The sequence below is a fragment of the Aspergillus stella-maris genome (genome assembly GCF_047715825.1).
Source record: "Aspergillus stella-maris strain CBS 113639 unplaced genomic scaffold BDV14scaffold_23, whole genome shotgun sequence".
Classification (NCBI taxonomy): Eukaryota; Fungi; Ascomycota; class Eurotiomycetes; order Eurotiales; family Aspergillaceae; genus Aspergillus; species Aspergillus stella-maris.
Window position 1 is genome coordinate 182863 of NW_027396817.1, and position 17142 is coordinate 200004.

The 17142-nt window shown below is 50.7% G+C and overlaps 8 protein-coding genes across 8 annotated transcripts; 5 read left to right on the top strand and 3 right to left on the bottom strand.

Moving 5' to 3' along the window:
* Window positions 1–1410: 1410 nt before the first annotated feature.
* BDV14DRAFT_189348 (RmlC-like cupin domain-containing protein) lies at window positions 1411–2898 on the top strand (the record flags this gene model as incomplete). Its single annotated transcript, XM_073771183.1, has 6 exons — window positions 1411–1540; window positions 1597–1832; window positions 1880–2073; window positions 2124–2466; window positions 2516–2636; window positions 2699–2898. 6 exons carry the CDS (start codon window positions 1411–1413, stop codon window positions 2896–2898), a joined length of 1224 nt encoding a protein of 407 aa, XP_073628766.1.
* A 448-nt stretch (window positions 2899–3346) lies between these two features.
* Window positions 3347–5765, bottom strand: BDV14DRAFT_51192 (nucleobase cation symporter-1 family protein). Its single transcript, XM_073776938.1, has 7 exons — window positions 5504–5765; window positions 5368–5434; window positions 5233–5319; window positions 5108–5179; window positions 4972–5055; window positions 3938–4920; window positions 3347–3872 (listed from the first exon to the last, which is right to left on the bottom strand). Exons 1-7 carry the CDS (start codon window positions 5558–5560, stop codon window positions 3570–3572), a joined length of 1653 nt encoding a protein of 550 aa, XP_073628767.1. The 5' UTR covers window positions 5561–5765; the 3' UTR covers window positions 3347–3569.
* A 491-nt stretch (window positions 5766–6256) lies between these two features.
* BDV14DRAFT_199579 (uncharacterized protein) lies at window positions 6257–7865 on the top strand (the record flags this gene model as incomplete). Its single annotated transcript, XM_073773309.1, has 3 exons — window positions 6257–7016; window positions 7085–7396; window positions 7468–7865. 3 exons carry the CDS (start codon window positions 6257–6259, stop codon window positions 7863–7865), a joined length of 1470 nt encoding a protein of 489 aa, XP_073628768.1.
* A 437-nt stretch (window positions 7866–8302) lies between these two features.
* On the top strand, window positions 8303–10603 carry BDV14DRAFT_208538 (glycoside hydrolase family 154 protein; the record flags this gene model as incomplete). The annotated part of the gene is made up of 3 exons (XM_073775432.1): window positions 8303–9182; window positions 9243–9459; window positions 9517–10603. The coding sequence occupies 3 exons, from the start codon at window positions 8303–8305 to the stop codon at window positions 10601–10603; spliced, it is 2184 nt and encodes a 727-aa protein (XP_073628769.1).
* A 51-nt stretch (window positions 10604–10654) lies between these two features.
* On the bottom strand, window positions 10655–12202 carry BDV14DRAFT_208541 (glycoside hydrolase family 88 protein; the record flags this gene model as incomplete). The annotated part of the gene is made up of 2 exons (XM_073775433.1): window positions 12079–12202; window positions 10655–12027 (listed from the first exon to the last, which is right to left on the bottom strand). The coding sequence occupies exons 1-2, from the start codon at window positions 12169–12171 to the stop codon at window positions 10657–10659; spliced, it is 1464 nt and encodes a 487-aa protein (XP_073628770.1). The 5' UTR covers window positions 12172–12202.
* A 250-nt stretch (window positions 12203–12452) lies between these two features.
* Window positions 12453–14211, top strand: BDV14DRAFT_208543 (hexose transporter protein; the record flags this gene model as incomplete). The annotated part of the gene is made up of 1 exon (XM_073775434.1): window positions 12453–14211. The coding sequence occupies exon 1, from the start codon at window positions 12634–12636 to the stop codon at window positions 14209–14211; it is 1578 nt and encodes a 525-aa protein (XP_073628771.1). The 5' UTR covers window positions 12453–12633.
* An 802-nt stretch (window positions 14212–15013) lies between these two features.
* BDV14DRAFT_199583 (uncharacterized protein) lies at window positions 15014–15517 on the bottom strand (the record flags this gene model as incomplete). Its single annotated transcript, XM_073773310.1, has 2 exons — window positions 15014–15218; window positions 15270–15517. The coding sequence occupies 2 exons, from the start codon at window positions 15515–15517 to the stop codon at window positions 15014–15016; spliced, it is 453 nt and encodes a 150-aa protein (XP_073628772.1).
* A 436-nt stretch (window positions 15518–15953) lies between these two features.
* On the top strand, window positions 15954–16700 carry BDV14DRAFT_172087 (uncharacterized protein). The gene has a single exon (XM_073768536.1). The coding sequence runs from the start codon at window positions 16127–16129 to the stop codon at window positions 16562–16564; it is 438 nt and encodes a 145-aa protein (XP_073628773.1). The 5' UTR covers window positions 15954–16126; the 3' UTR covers window positions 16565–16700.
* The last annotated feature ends 442 nt before the right edge of the window (window positions 16701–17142 follow it).

Sequence of the window (17142 nt, forward strand, 5' to 3'; positions counted from 1 at the left end):
AGGGTCTTGCTGTTGTTCGACATTTCTGCTGAAAGCACGCAAAGTTGATAGTCTGTGATGGGGGAGCTGTCTTGATGCCTCTGGAGGTACACCAGAGATGTCGATCTACTCAGGATCTACCGCAATAGGAAAACATACAACGACGGCCTTGCTGTGATTCGAATGTGATAGGCATCATGCGGATTTCTCTGGGTGAGCGATACCGATAGCGTGATCCCCACGCGAACAGCCACCTTGGTAAGGCGTGTGTGTCTTGGGGACGAACCCTTCGATCCTTCTCGATGTCGTAATGAGGTTAGACGGGAACTGCAAGGGCACGGTGCGCCTGACAAAATGATGAAAGCAGTGTCCATCGCGAGGTCTAAGACAGAAACAGCAAAAGATCGCAGCAGAGTGGCCTTAGGGTTGGCCATGGATATGGAAAATACGAGTTCTACTGTGCTTGGTTGGAGGTTTTCATGAGCCACGGACTACAAGAACTGGAAAGTTGAGATGGAACCTGACATGATGATCGCCGCCAAGAGCGGGAGAAATTGCCAGAGACCAGTGCTGATGAACTATCGTCAGCTACCTACAGTTCGTGTGCGACAGGCTGTGCTTGCCCTGACCAGAGGGCGGGTAGGAACAGCCTCTGCAGCCCTCGCCCTACACTTGCCGTGGATGGTTCCCAGTTTTCTGCCAGGTACAACGGCAAGGGGACAGCTAAGCATTGCCAGCTTGAAATACTTGCCACAGATACGATCTAATCAGAAATAGGCATGTCGTTGGTGATTCCAGCTCCAAACATCACAAGGCCGGCGCGAACTCTACCCAACACCAAGCGCGAACGCCTACGCAGGCCAAGAGATACAAATTTCAATAAAGATGAACAAGAGGCACCGAAGAATAACACCATCGCAATTGCCAAGGCCCTTGCAGCAGCCCCGGCCCTCTGATCGCAGGGCTAAGAGCGGGGGACGACCAAGAGGCGTGCAAGGCTTGTATAACGACATGCTTGGCATCATGGCACAATCGCTGGCAATGCAAGGGTCCTGCCCAACATCCTCGGGGTTCACCAGCAAACCCAGCATCGGGGACCACGATGGCATCATTTCAGACTCATCATTTCTCCAGAACATCTGCTTTTCCTTTCCTGTAATTTGTCATGGCGTGGGTTATCCCCAGCCCGTCTGTTGGCCATCGCAGGCACACCCCTCCACCGCAACCATTGCCAGTGTCGATCTCATTTCGGGGCTTGCATATCTTACACTCGTCAGTTGAGATGCAAATGTTGCCATTTTCGCAGTCATTTCTCAGATGCAAGATGCCAGGAACCCGCCGCGTATAATACTGGTCCATCGCCCAAAGAAGAAGCCAAAAGACATTGTTTTGGTCGCTTTTTGCTGGGAAAATCGCTTTTGAGTCACCGCAATGTATTCCAAGCTCCTTATATTGCTCGCAGCAGTCCCCGGTCTGCTTGCCTCACCATCTCCCGTCAAGCGTGACGGGTTCAGCGATGGCCAGCCTATCGACGGCAATGGCAAAGGCGCGCCACTCCTAGGTACGAAACTATACTGGACGAGTACTCGCATTACCCGTTCTGACTATAATGATTAGGTGGCACCGACACATATCGCGATAAACAAAACCCTAGCAACTTTGGTGCCGAATCCACCGACAATGGCATTGTGCCAAACCTCAAATGGAGCTTCTCGGACTCGAAGACTAGACTTTTCCCTGGTGGTTGGGTGCGTGAACAACTGGTCCAGGATCTGCCTCAGAGCAAGGATATCTCTGGTGCCCAGCAGCACTTGTCCAAGGGGGCTATTCGTGAGCTCCACTGGCATCGCGTCGTTAGTATACCTAGGCCTTGTGCGATGCAGCGTTCTGACTATAGTAGGCCGAATGGGGGTTTGTCTACAGTGGTCGTCTCTTGCTGAACGCTGTCGACGAGAATGGACGCTGGACTACGGAGACCCTCAATACTGGTGACATCTGGTATTTCCCCAAGGGTGCTGCGCACAACGTTCAAGGTCTAGATGACGAAAACGAGTACCTTCTTGTCTTTGACGACAGCGACTTTGAGAAAGTTGGGTAAGCCGACCCTTCTTATTTTAGACCAATTTATCCCACTAACGGCGTAGAACAACATTCATGGTCGACGACTGGATCAAACATACCCCCAAAGATGTGCTAGCAAAGAACTTTGGCGTCGACGCCTCCGTCTTCGATACCGTCCCCGAGAAATTCCCATACATCCTGAACTCAACTGTCCCTCCTGAAGCGAACCAGGAACCCAAGGGTACATTGACCGGAAACAGCTCCTACGTCTACCGTACCTACGACCACCCCTCTGAGCCTGTTCCTGGCCAGGGCGGTACATTCCGCAAGATTGACAGCACGAACTTTCCTATCGCTACCACCATTGCTGCTACCATTGTTGAGCTTGAGCCGAATGGGTTGAGGGAGCTGCACTGGCATCCTAATGTATGCCATTTGCCCCTGTAATTGAGGCAATGCTAATATGTTTGACTAGGCCGAGGAATGGCTCTATTTCCACAAGGGTACCGGTCGCGCGACAGTGTTTATTGGTGACTCCAAGGCTAGGACATTTGACTTTGCCGCTGGTGACACTGCTGTCTTCCCTGACAACAGTGGTAAGGAAACACACCCATACCCAGCCTATTCATGTCACGTTCCTAACAGACTATACTACTAGGCCACTACATTGAAAACACCTCGCACGACGAGACCCTCGTCTGGCTGGAGTTTTATAAGAGCGACCGAGTCGTTGATATTTCCCTCGCGCAGTGGCTTGCGCTTACACCCGCCGAGACCGTCGCCAATACATTGAAGATTGACATTGAGGTTGTGAAGAAGATCAAGGAGGAGAAGCAGCTTCTTGTTAAGGGCAACTAAAGGTCTAACAATCATGTTATATGGGAACGCTGGAATATCAAAGTGCTATTGCCGGACGAACAATAGGGGTGTAATGTCTAGTGTATCTACTTACTTTCTTTGACCAGCTTAGAGCTGCGGCATCTTAATTTATTTTTTTGCACCCGAATCCAAGTGTTGAGATGCCGCTTTCTCTGTCTTTTGCTTTCGTGCTACGAACTCACGACGGGACGGGATATCACGCCAGTTGCCCAGATCGCGAAGTAATGTAGATTACAAGACACCACATAGACGAGTACAGAATGCGAGGATACCCAAAGAACTCTCGATGAGAAAGGATCAAGGCATTCCAATTGTTCTGATAGCTCCTTCCCCATGACATTGTGGTGAAGAGGACAGCTGCGGAGGGAGCAACCCTTGATGACACAAGATGGAGCGAAAGACCATATTTGATTCGATCGCACCTTCCCGTCCGTTTACATTTTGCATTCGTAACCGCATCCAAAAAGGAAATTGCAATCCATTGGAACCCAGGGAAATATATAATGGCAGGATCGACCATCGCGAGGGCTTATTATCAAGCTCCTGCATTGGTATTGTTGCCCGGTTTTGCCCGAATCCAATTTCATAGGTAGGTGGCAGCAAACGTCATATTAGAGAAACCAATCTAATTGAGGAATTTCCCTCAATGCTCAAACATCAACCCCCTTAGCAACTTGAATCTCACTCTCCACGGCCCCCTCTTGCCCAACGAGCACGCCCCAACGCGAGTCATATAACGCTTGGATCTCGTTGGCGGGTGTAGCTTCCTTGACAAAGCCATCGAGCTTCTTGTCTGGAATAGCCCAGTGGAGGAATGTATGTACTACCGCACTAACCAGGAATCCGTAGAGGTAGTTGATGTAGTATAGTTCTGTCGCCTGATCGGATATACTGATTGATGTATTGACTGCAGCAACGAACCCCGGCATTGTTGGGACAACCCCAATCACCCACTATAATCAGAAGACATCTTTTTAGTATTTCGTGAGAAAGAAGTCGGGCAAATAGAAATACATACCGCAACCGGAGCCCTCCAATTAACGCCGCCAGTATACCAATAAATACTCCCTTTATCCCCCGTAAAAAGATCATCAACATTAATCTTCTGCCGACAAACAAGCAAGTAATGCGCACACATAAGCCCCGTCATCGGCGCCAGAAACACCCCATACCCCGAAAGAACAGTTAAGAAAGTCGTCGCCGTGTTAACAAGGCGCCAGGGGTTAACAATCGGACTCAATATAGCAATAATGTAAGCGCCACGCCGAATATTTATCCATTGCGGGAACACAGATGCTAGATCTAGGCCTCCGGGGAGTGCATTCCCTGGTAAATTTGTGCCGAGCTGCGACACTGAGAGTGCGACGCCTGCGAAGAATACTGCTGCGCGGGTACCAGAGGAGGCATCCTTCTCTAATAGTGAAACGAACAGCGTCGGGGGATTCCAGACTGCATCGCCGCCAAGTCTATTCTGCGTTGCTGCTGTCGTAAGAATACCGATTGTCGAGCCGATCATCGAATATAGAGGGAAAGCAAACATTTGTCCACCGATTGCGTCGCGGGGTCTTGTTGCGAGACGGGAATAGTCATTTTGATTTAGGATTCCGGCTGCGATGGAGCCGATAGTTGACATCATCCCGTAGAGCATGAGCCAGGCCGTACTATTTGGTCCGCCTGTTGCGGGGATAGATGCTGTGTTGGAGAGTGTATCGCCAAAGCCAGCGGGGCCCATAGTAGCAAGTGCCCAAATGAGGACGACGAGGAAGAACACCAGGGTAATGGCGCTGGAGATATAGAAGAACGACTGGATCTTATGAGGTCTGATCCAGAGGGCGGGAAGACTAATCACGCAGAAGATGATGTAGCAGACGAATTGGGCAGTTGTGGTTCCTGTTCCGGCGGGGATGGTATTGGGGATGTCGCTTGCCAGGTTTGGGTCCCAGGAGAGGAGGATCAGGTAGATGCATTCGCCGCCGACCCAGGATTGAAAGCCGTACCATACTATCACTCTTTTAGCCTTGTAGATCCGGTGACGGGTGAGAAATTAGTTACCGATTCCAAGAAAGATGCGGTTCCAGATGACGAATTGGGAACCCCATAGTCCCCAGACTGCGCGGTTGAAGACGGGGAAACCGACTATATCGTAAATTAGTAACTTGATCGGTAGGAGAAACTGAGCAGGACCTACTGTGGTAATATGCACCAGCTAGTGAGCTAGCGATGAGGGCCATAGTTGCCAGGATATTTCCAATAACAATTGCTATCTCTGTTAGAAGGCGCTTGGGACGAGATGAAAAAGGATCCAAAGTTCACCAATTATAGCTTGCCACCAGGTTAGACCGAGGGGGATTAGAGAGCTACCAGTCAGATAGCTAGAAATGTTGCAGTTGATCAAGAGCCCTGGAGGAGTCAGCTGGAGTGTAGATGTATATTGTAAACATAGCTTACAGAAGTTATGGAAGGTCAAGAACCCCCATGTCCGGCATGCTTTATCCACCGGGCGAACATCGTCATTCTGGAAACAAGTCAGATATTAAAAGCATTGAAGTATATAGAGTCCGAACCCCGGAACAGAGACACGTACAATCCATCTTGACTCATGAGGCAGCTCAAGCCTTTTCAGAGCATTGGTTATCCCCATCTTTGCCTATTGTGCGTGGCGTGGAAAGATAACCTGAAGACGGGGAGACGGTCCTTAAAGATGAAGGTAAGTTGGAGTATCCGCCTCCATCACAAGACCTCCTGGCCTATGTTTGGCTGGTGCCATGCACTATCAGGATTATCCCTGTAGAGCCAAGGCCTTATCTGTGAAGAGTTGGAGACATATGTCTGCGGCGAAGCTAAACAGCCTCCGAGACCACCACCCGGCCGATCAATCCTTGGTTCTTATCTCCTGACATGGGTCTGCCTCTTTTTTGGTATGATAAGGTGATCTCCTTCCTGCACGGCCCGAACGGGCCGGAAAGTGCTGGAGCCTTGGTGGTTGAACTTAAACCGAACACCCCTGTAGCTGTGGTTCAACTCAAAGCTTCAATGAATGTATTTTATTTGACTCCTCGTTTGCAAGGGATTAAGTGGCACAAAAACTGTTATATTTGGAATACTGGTCTCACGATGGTTATATCAGAGATGATCTGTGCTTGAATAAAGGTAAAATCTCGGAGAGCCATGGGACAGCGCCTTTGCGAATACAAACACAGTTAGATAGGCATGTTGTGCAGACTCATGGTGGAGGCATAACTAACTTAACACGAACAAAAGATGCTTTGTTAGCAATGCATGGCAACTGTGGCTTATCCTCAGTTTGTTTCCTGATCTTCACTCCATAATATTCACAATGGATCGACTTCCAGTCAAAATTCTTTCCCTCATCATGGAGAATATCAGATATCAAGAACCCCCATATTATGGTCATTATCCGGAATCAAAGCTCGCTCCATACGTGACAATCTCACGGCAATGGCAGGCCATCGTGGAACCCATCATCTGGAGGAAAATCAAGATCTGGAAACCAGGATCGATGGACTTGCTCAGGCAATATACATCCGGTGACGCCTATCGCTGTGCCCGTCCAACGTACATTGAGTACCTGAATTGGTCGGCGGCGTCGCTCGTGAACAGGGGTTCTCTGTATGCAATCACGCAGTGGGATCTCAACGTTCACCAAAAGGTTTTCCCCGACTGGATTACCGGGCAGCATCAAAAGCTGCTTAGTGAGCTATTTCATCTTCTGAAGACCTGGGAGGATGTGAAGTCGCGTATGAAACTGGCAATTAATCTGGCAGATTGCCACAGCGCTTATAGTCACGGAAGCAAGAGGTGGTCCGACTTGGAGTGGGATGAGTGGAAAAGTTCCACGCTTGATCAGCTTTGGCAGAAAGGCCAATACAATTATTGTTTGGACCTGAATGATGATCTTGTCCGGAGCTTTCCCGTTATACCTTACATCACGATCTTCAAGCTACCGGATGCTGGGACCCGATCAGCCACGTTCTTCCGATTATTGACTCGGTTCCCGAATGTGAGAGATGTGCGCGGCGGAGAGGGTTATGATATTCCATCACGAGCCTACGTAGCCTTACAAGAGCAGCGGCAAGGTAGGTATCATTTCTAGGCCTCGCGACTCTGGGCAACGTGCGATACACTGACCTATTGTTTTTGATAGGTATTGTCGACAATCTCTTACTACTTCCAGAATCAGTGGACAGCTTCAAGTACGAGATTGACTACCAGCGCGAAATGTCGTATAACCCCACCCACGACGCCGCGAATTACCTCGACCCGCAAGGCCTTGATGAGTTCTCGATCGCCTTCCGGTCGGTGAGCATGAGTCTCCGCAAACTAGAGCTCAGCCACGTCCGAGTGAGCAGTGCATTGTTCTGGCCGGGGCCGCACGAGAAGGTCGACACAGAATCTCTATTTTGGCCGAACCTCGAAGAGCTCCTCGTACAATTTGTTCCTCCGTTTGCTGCTGATGGTAGGTTTCTAGCTGGAGACACCATACCCATACTGCAAAATCAAGAATGCCACTCACTGAACACGATCCAGGTAAATGGCTCCTTGACAACGACCTACAAAAATGGTCTGCAACCAAAGTCGAAGAACCCGACCAGCCGTGGGACTACGAAGACGGCTACTCCTACCGAGATATCCTCAGGAGCACCGAAGGCAACGAGCTCTTCGCCTCGATTGGCCTGGCCGCGCAACGAATGCCGCGGCTGAGGGACTTGGGATTTTCTCTCCGACCGGAGCATAATGAAGGCGATGCTACGCAGGAATTGACGTTTACTAGGGACTTAGTGACCGGGAACTCACGGCTGGAGATTAAGACTGGAATTCCTGATTATGATGTAGGCGAGAACGTTACATCTGCATGGCGTTTGAACGGGGAGAAAGCGAAAAAGTTTCGGGAGTGGTCGACAATTGAATTAGATAAGTGGCCTTGAGGCATGATTAGATGGCAGTGAAAGTATACACATAGAGACGGTTCAAACTTTAAATATGTCTAGCTAGTCTTCGTGGGCGTTGTCTACCTGATATGTCCAACTTACACGCCCGGCAGCCAACACACGTACCCGTATCCAACCACACCTTGACCAAGTCGACCGTGCTTTCACTGGCAACGGAAATACACGCTGTGACACAATAGAACCCGGGCAAAATTGCTAACGATACCCAATAGAATGGAGACGAATCCCACATCATCGTGCATGAGTGAGGGGTTCGATCTCCAACTCCAAGGGCAGGTAGCTAGGGTGCCATACCGGTCCCGATACCCCCGACAGAATACAAGACCCCAGCACCGCGTCGCATCGTGGGAATGATAGGCTCTAAAAGAGATCAGCTCTAAGAGACATCACAAAATTCTATCACTCAAGTCGCAATGCCACCCCTCCCAGGTTTCTCCGACAACCCCCTTCAAACGAGGAAAGACATCATCCGCGCCGCAATCGCCCTGGTCAAGCCACTGCACGCATACTTCTCTCCCGGAAAAGCCTTTGTCCGATTACCAATTTCAACAGGCGCACACTTTGACGAACGCGCAGCACAACTGGAGGGATTTGCGAGGCCGTTATGGGTTGTCGCTAGCCTTCCTCACGCCGTGGAGTCCAGGTCCGATTTTGATTCCGATCTTGATCTAGCGGAGATTCAAGACCTTGTGGAACCATGGGTAACTGGCTTTGCAACTGGGACGGACCCAAATAGCGATGAGTACTGGGGCGATATACTCGATGGTGATCAGCGGATGGTCGAGGCGGAGGTTATAGCCGTTGCGTTGCTTTTTGCACCGGGCACGTTTTTCCACGCGCAGGGTGAGGATATCCAGGCAAATATCGTTAGGTGGTTGAGGAGCATTAATGGGCGAGATATGCCATTGAATAACTGGCGCTGGTTTCGCATTTTCGTTAACCTCGCCTTGGTACTTGTTGCGGGTGTTCCTCACGACGAAGTCAAAGATCAAATGGACGCGGATTTTGCAGTCCTCGATTCATTTTATCTAGGGCAGGGGTGGTCCGGGGATGGACCATGGCTTACCGCTGAGCAGGAGAAAGAACAAGAGGAAAAGGCGGTTCAGACTAGGCGTCGAGATGAAATCGGGCCGGGCAGGCAGGTGGATTATTACTCGGGCAGCTTTGCGATGCAGTTTAGCCATTTGCTGTATGTCAAGTTTGCAGCTGGTCTTGATCCAGAGCGCGTCGAGAGATATAGAGTGCAGGCAAGGGAGTTTGGGGATTTCTATTGGAGATTCTTTGATGGGGATGGTGAGTTCGCTACTTTTCTGGACCTCTAAGGTGACCTTGCCTGATTGTAACGAATGTTAGGCGCTGCAATTCCCTTCGGCCGCTCTCTGACATATCGCTTCGCCTGTGGTGCATTTTTTGCTACCCTGCCCTTTGCCGAGATAGACAATATGCCGGCACCGTTGGATTCAGCCGGGGGCGCAAAGGGCTTCCTGCTGCGCCATCTACGGTGGTGGGCGGACAACTCAACTGAGTTATTCTATCCTGACGGAACGATGAATATTGGATATACCTATCCGTGAGAGAAGCTCACTTCCACCTGACTGATGAAGCATGCTCTAATCAGCCGATTTAGGAATATGTACATGGCCGAAGACTACAACTCCCCGCAATCAGTCTACTGGGCCCTGAAATCATTCATACCGCTCGCCCTCTCGCCAACACACCCTTTCTGGTCCGCCAATGAAGAAGCATACCCAACCCATCTAAAAGCCATAACATTAGCCCACCAACCAACGCAAATCCTCTGCTCGCACCGAGCGTCATCACATACATTCCTCCTCTCAGCCGGCCAATTCGTCTCCTGGCCTATGAAAGCCACTCAAGCGAAATACAGTAAATTCGCGTATTCTGCACAATTCGGATTCAGTGTTCCTACTGGACCGCTCGTTCAGCAGATTGCGCCGGATAACATGCTTGCGCTCAGTCGGGATGGGTGTGAGAGTTGGGCTGTGAAGTGGAAGTGTAGCCTACCTTGGTATACTAGTGCTTCTGACTCTGGAGAAACAGTTCCGGTTGCGAATGTCGAGTGGTGGCCGTGGGCTGATAGGGGTGTTGTTGTGAGGACGGCTTTGGTTCCGCCCACTACAAGGTGGCCGGATTGGCATGTTCGTGTTCATCGGGTTCGAGTTGATAAGTCTAAGGGGGTGAGGCTGGATAGTCTGCATTCTGTTGAAGGGGGGTTCGCTATTTCGAGGGTCCCGAGAGAAAAGGGGACTCGAGTTTTACCTTTCGTAAAGGACGAAGACGATGCCGCGCTATGGGATCGCGAAGGCATGTATTTGTCCAGGACTAGGGCCCTTGTAATTTCACACGCTGGCGTAAGCGGAATACTTTCAGCCGTGACTCGTCGTCCACTCGGTAGTGGGCAGAGTGGCCCCGTCGCGCTCGAGCATGAAGCGCTGAAGCCGGACTCGAATACAAATCTTATGGCGCAGCGGAGTTTGATTCCTGTGGCTAAGGGCGAGGTCTTTGACATCGGCTCTGATGAAGAGATTGAGATTGTAACTCGTGTCTTTGCGGTTACGGGCAAGGACAAGGGAGGCAGTGGAAGTACCAATAAGCGACCCCTGCGGGAGAGGTGGTTGGATGCCCCGAAGGTGCAGATTGCTGGAGAAAAGTTGGAAGAAGCAACAGAGGAATCTTTTGTTCTGCAGCTATAGCTAGTAAAAGACAGTCATCACAATAAGAAAGACCCGGAAAACTATAGTAATCTCTAAAATAGTCCTATCTTCAACAACTGATTCCCAAATTCCAGCAAGTAGTAATCAGCATAGACAAGTCCATGATCACTATAACGATCATTATCCTGCGAATTATGATTCGCAGTAGCATTCTTCAAGATCGCATCGAATCGCCGACCAGGCACCGCATCTTCAACCCGAACCGGGGCTGATTCGCCATCAGTCGCTATAATGGCCCGGTCATCAGCGAGCGAAAACTCAATTGTATCAGTCACAATTCTAATAGCCATTCTCCTGTATCTGCACGCCAACGCGTCATCCCCTTGCGCCGTCAAAGCTTGGGAAAGGAGTAACATGCCGTTCGCGGCAATAACACCAGCCGAGGAATCGCGGAGGGGATTGGCTTCATCTTCAATCGGCGCATCAAAGTCCCAAAGAGGCACGTAACGCCCAATTGCCCTACTCAATGCCCCACCTGCCACAAACGCAGACGTAGAGGATGAAGTCTTGATAGCCGATTTCTCCACGCAGGCTGGAGAAGTTTCAAGACGCTGGATAAAGTACTCCGCCAATCCACAGGCAATCGACAGGAACTCGGGGTCTTTCGTCCATTGGTATGTCTGGGCAAAACCATAGGTGGCCCATGCTTGGCCTCGCGCCCAGGTTGAATCGGCGTCGTAACCTTGTGCTGTGCGGTGCTCTTTAATTGATCCAGTCTTGGGGTCAAAGTTTACAACGTGGTAGGTTGAGTAGAGTTGGCCCTTGAATGATTTTTTGTCATTAAATCCGGGAGAAGCAGGCTCCGAGCGAAGTAGCGACCGTCTCACGGTGTGCGCGTGGGTCGTTGCAATAGTTGCTAACTTTGAATCTGATACATGTGCAGAGGCATAATACAGCAGATCAAGATTCATCATGCTGTCAATAATGACTAGGCAGTCATCTTCAAGACTCGTGATCAAGACGTCGGACTGTACTAATGCATCCCAGGACCGTATTGCGCCGGCGCTTGGGACGAATCGTGAAGCAAGACTGCGGGCGCCTGTGAGAATGTACTGAAGACTCTCAGGGTTACTTGTCAACTCCCAGTCGCGGCGGAGGGACGGTTGCAGGATAAATGACATGTCGTGCGTATCTGTCCGAGTTGCCATTTCCTTGATGGGGGCTGTCCATTTTTCACATAGCAGGGTCAACTGTCTGAGGGTTGACGTAGGTGGTGCCGACAGACTGGTAGTTGTATGGTGACGGTAAGGGAAGACCTGCGGAAATCGCACGGCGCGCTCCCGAAGTAGATACAGAATCCCAGGGAAGAACCCGCAGGTCCAGAAATTGGCGTCGCGAAGGAAATAGAGACCTTTGTCTGCGCCATTTTGAGGGACGAACTCGGGGTAGACAGTTGGTGGTGTCTGTAGTTGTTAGAGGAGCACAAGCATTTAAATAATCACTGGAAACCGTACATTATTCTCAAGGGCTTCAACAGCAACGCGTAAAACCTTAGCAAAAACACTTTCGGAGAATATCTCCTGCAGAAGGACCTGCTCGTGTTCCATCGTAGGCTCCCTGGTTTTGGTTGAAGTCAGTGCTAGCACCCTAGCGACGGGCTGAGGGGTCTGGCTTTATTGTTTAGCCTGATTGTCACAACCCCGCAAACAGGGCTATGATGCATACGCAATTCTAAGCATTATTGGTGCGGTGCCCGGTGCCAATTGTCCGGCGCCCGGTATCTCGGATTAGGGGTCTGATGACGTTCTCTTTGGCATATTCAAGGCCGCCCGTATGGCATGATACTCCAGTTAGGGCAGCTGATCAGCATCCTTTCCATCCGATACCCCCGGCCCCTCTTCCCCAGATATACCATTCATTCTTCCTGAAATGCGGGGAAAGATGTACTATAGAAGCGGGTCGCACATTATACCACCAAGAAGTGGCTTTATAAATAAGAAGAGTGGCCATGAGCTTGAACATGTGTGTCAACCAACTTGAACGTCGCAGACTCTGCAGACATAATAGCAATGCTCTCCCACTCAGACAACTTCGAAGGTCTCGTCCTCAAGGACGTGATCCCCGACAACCGCAAGCCATGGTATCGTGACCCGACGCTCCTCAAGCTAAACACCCTCCTACTATGCGCCCTCCTCACCCAAATCGCCTCTGGCTACGACAGCAGCATGCTCAACGGAATGCAGTCCCTCCCGCAATGGGTCGAGTACTTCGGCGAACCAACCGGTACTCGTCTCGGGGCCATGACATTTGGGCCTACAGGAGGAACTCTCATATCCGTCCTTGTCTCGTCACAGCTCTGCGAGAAATTCGGCCGTCGGTACCCCATCTGCGGCGGATCGATCATCATAATAGTTGGCGGAATTCTCCAAGCCGCTGCCGTCAACTACGGCATGTTTGTCCTCAGCCGATTCATCGTCGGACTAGGTCTCGGTATAGTGGCTACCGCAGCACCACCCCTCCTCACAGAAGTTGCGTACCCCACGCATCGGGGTAAACTGGTCTCCTTCTACCTCGTTACTTGGCCTCTCGGCTCGTTGATCGCAGCATGGGTCACATACGGGACATTCAAAATGAGCGATTCGTCATGGAGCTGGCGCATTCCTAGCGCAATGCAATGCTTTTTTTCACTAGTGCAGGCCATTCTCTCGCTTTTCGCGCCCGAGTCACCTCGCTGGCTCATTTACCAGGAACGGCGAGATGAAGCACTAGCTATCCTGACAAAATTCCACGGGCATGGAGACCCTGATTCCCGTCTTGTCCGGTTTGAAATGGCTGAGATCACTGCTACGCTCGAGATGGAGAAAGTCCAGCGGTTGTCGCGGTGGACAGAGTGGCTTTCTACACAGGGGAACAGACACCGCCTATTCCTGGCGATGTATATCCCAGCCATGCTGCAGTGGTCCGGAAACGCCTTGACGAGCTATTACCTCGCCAAAGTCCTGGTAACAATCGACATCACGAATGCCAAAACACAACTCATTATCAACGCGTGCCTATCAGTCTGGGGCTTTCTAACAGCTGCATTCTTTGCGACGCTCGTTGATCGCGCGGGGCGGCGCAGGCTTTTCCTTCTAGGTATGGCCTTCATGGGAGTCGCATATATAATCTGGACCATCTGCTCCGCAATAAACGAGAAGAAAAACTTCGAAGACAAGGGCTTTGCAGGCGGAGTCCTCGCAATGATATTTGTCTTCAGCGCCGCATACCATATGTGTTCGCCCGTTGCACCGACATACATAATGGAAGTTGTCCCCTTTAGTCTCCGGTCCAAGGCAGCGATGATGTATCAGCTTACAGGAAATCTAGCGGGGCTATATAATAGCTTTGCGAATCCCGTTGCGATGGACGCTATTTCATGGCGGTATTATATTGTCTGGTGTGTTGTTATCGGCGTGAATTTTACGCTCATTTATTTTTTCTTTCCGGAGACGAAGGGGAAGGGCTTGGAAGAGGTTGCGGAGATTTTTGATGGGCCGGAGGCCCTTGCTGGGGCGAATGCGATGAGGGAGATGGGGTTGGATGTTAATGCTCATAAGGCTGTTGCTGGTGTTTCTAGTGGGGAGGGGAGGAAGGGAACTGTCGTATGAATAAGGCGCAGTGCATTTCATCGATTCGAGATTTCCTGAAGCCAGGAGCTTTGAGTAGCTAGTGAGTTTGGCGGGCACCGTCTAGATGGAGGCAACGTTGTCGGAACTCATGTCCGGTTGGCCGGAACGAAATTCCTGAATTGCTTTTTTCACTATCATACTGGCACCCAATGGACCATGACTTTGTATGAGTAGAACAGTAACATGAATGCACCAGTGCATAACCATGGCCCTTTGCGAGAACGAGCTTCCTTCTAGGACCCTAGCATCCTCCCCACAACGATATCCAGTCGCCGTTTACAATTCCCATCTAGCCTTGTCAGGGTGAGAGTTCGTGTCCAGAGTATGCTGATACCCCTCTGGACCCCTCTGGACTCCAGAAGATCCACGGGCCGTTGAACCATGTGTGGTGTGCGCTCGCGTGTTGGGAGAGTGTGAAGCCGGCGATGAATCTGCCCATCCGTGAGGAAGGAGGCTACTCGTGAGTTTTTTCTTCATTCCTCGGGGCGCGGATACATGGACATGAACATAAATTCACATCTTTGAGGTCGCAGAGTCCCAGAAGATTTGCGAAAGGCTGATCTGGCACGGGACGACACCGGCTCGGACACATTCCCATTGACATCCGAGCCGCCCGTGGTCAGTATGGTGGTTGGCAGATGAATCAATGGAATGTTATGAGGCAGACGTTGATGGGTATTAAAGACTATGGTAGGTACTTACTCCCATGCAACGCGAAAGGCATGACGTATCCAATGACGGTCCTCGTGCTCGAAGGCCCAGAACTTCTCCTCGCTCAGCCTTACTCCGCGCGCACGGGAAGTGTAGTCGCTGTGGCTTGCTTTGCCTTCTCGTGAATTCTGATATGTGGAGCGGCCGAGCAGTTGTTCTTCGTAAGGATTTCGAGAGGTTCGATCTCCCACTGCGCGTAGAGCGGAAGATTCGTGTTATCAGCTTGCTTCGCACGCTCCGTGCTCGAAACGAATTCGGCTCCTGCCCAAGCGATCCTTGAATTGTTAGGTGGGACGATCAAATTGCTCTCGAATGGGAGGTGTTACTGCATGATGATCTTCATGAAGGCTACGTCGTCGGGATCGCCGGTGTTTTGACAGCGAAAAGCACCATATGCTGCACTGGGCTTTCCATAATCGGTGCTGGATACCCTGGCAACATTGTACTCTTCTGCCGACAACTGAGTGTTCTTATCGCCGAGCTTTTCTACCAATTGCCAGGTCGGCGGCTGCTTAGAGTTGCGCAGCTCGACGAGCCGGCCAACCCATCCGTCGAAAAAGAGCTTATTATCCATCGAAGCGATTCGGATAGATAAATAAAAGAGCTTGGCGAATCATTTGGAGAGGGAGCAGGAAGCAAAAGCGAGAAGTAAGTAGGCGGGGGAGATGACGCAAAAGAGTTCAAGGTTCCAATCGCAAACAAATTTAACATAAATCATAACAATACCAACCGATCCATGTTTCTAGAAGATCCTGCCGTGGTGCTGAGCCAATCACGGGCGTCCTCCACTGTATGCGTTTCACTGTTTACCTCTGCTCTCAATGCCTTAGAACAGCAGGCTTGGTCTACGCACGACCAAGGGAGATAGGAGGGCAAAACAATAGACGTATCATGTCAATAGTAGATCTCAAAACTTATTCGTCCATAGCACAAGAAGAGTGAACTGATGCCGGCGCTGTAAACCGGGGTTTCAGCCAAAGGTAACAGAGATTCACAATAACACCCCGGAGCAACACAAAGTTCCCACCCTCTTGCTCTGCCCGTTTCTCCCCTAAATTGTGTTCTTCCTTTTTCCACTCCTTTTTCGTGCCTTGCTTGACCGTTTAGAGCCTCTCAACGTTTGCCTTCTCTGTTCTAAAACAACATTCACTCTCAATATCCCTCTAGCCTCTAGCACGGCAGTATGGCTCGCGCAAATTCGCAGAAGCCCAGGCATATTGTGATGCAGTCCATGCCTGCTCTGAACATCGGTCCCAGCAAGATGACCACATGCGCTTTGGGCCCCAGAATCTACGTCGGCAACCTGACAATCTGGAACACCTTCGCGAATGACGCCAGAGCTTGCTTCAACACTACGCCCTGGAGACAGCATATCATCCAGTATGCCTCGGGCCGTACTCCGACCAAGTGCAGCGTCCTAAGGGAGCATGTACAGCATGGCAGTGAAATAGATGTCCACGCCCGCACGAACCAACACCTGGGACAGTATATGACTGCGGTCGCCCAATCCCAAGGGATCGACTGTAAAGTTGCTGGGTACCATTGTACGACTGATCGACTCGTCGGACACCAGATCCCGGGCATGGTCCTGATGACAGTGGCTGGGAATACCGTGGCCTAAAAGGGAGTTGAAACCTCCGTGGATAGACGAGTGTCACCTTGGGAATGCAGTCAAACAAGGTGGTCGTAAACGAAAGCTGAGACGCATTCTCGATATGTTGACCCTTTTTCTTAACATTCAGTTCCCTCAATTCAGCTATACCTTTCTGTGGTCTAATTACCTTCTAGCGCAACTAGCCCGGTATATGCTAGACGCGGGGCTTCACTATGGCGTTATTTCCATCTACAGTGAAACCATATTTGTCAAACAGGAATCGGACGCAAACAACGTGATGGCGCGCGGAGCCGCTTTCGAAACGATCCCCAGGCCGCCAGACCGCAAATCACAGTCAGGGAGGCTACCTGGTAGGTCATGACTCTCCTGGCTGCGGGACACCAGCAGGCAAATACTGTCCCCATGAATGCCTGGGTCCAGTGAAGGGGCCATGAGATCGTTGTACCGGACATATGGTCAAAGAAGAAGGCTGACAGACGACCGGGGCACATGTCGGTGGTCATTTCTCTTGCAGAGTTGCACAAAATGTACGAGTCGCTTTGAGTGTCATTAGAGCCAATACTCGGAGCAGCCGCTGTTGATTT

Coding starts and splice junctions, on each gene's coding strand:
- BDV14DRAFT_51192 (XM_073776938.1), bottom strand. CDS start 5,560: ATGGGGATAACCAATGCTCTGAAAAGGCTTGAGCTGCCTCATGAGTCA. Junction 5,180..5,232: donor CTGGTGGCAAGCTATAATTG/GTGAACTTTGGA, acceptor TAACAGAGATAG/CAATTGTTATTGGAAATATC. Junction 5,056..5,107: donor AGCTGGTGCATATTACCACA/GTAGGTCCTGCT, acceptor TTTACGATATAG/TCGGTTTCCCCGTCTTCAAC.
- BDV14DRAFT_172087 (XM_073768536.1), top strand. CDS start 16,127: ATGGCTCGCGCAAATTCGCAGAAGCCCAGGCATATTGTGATGCAGTCC.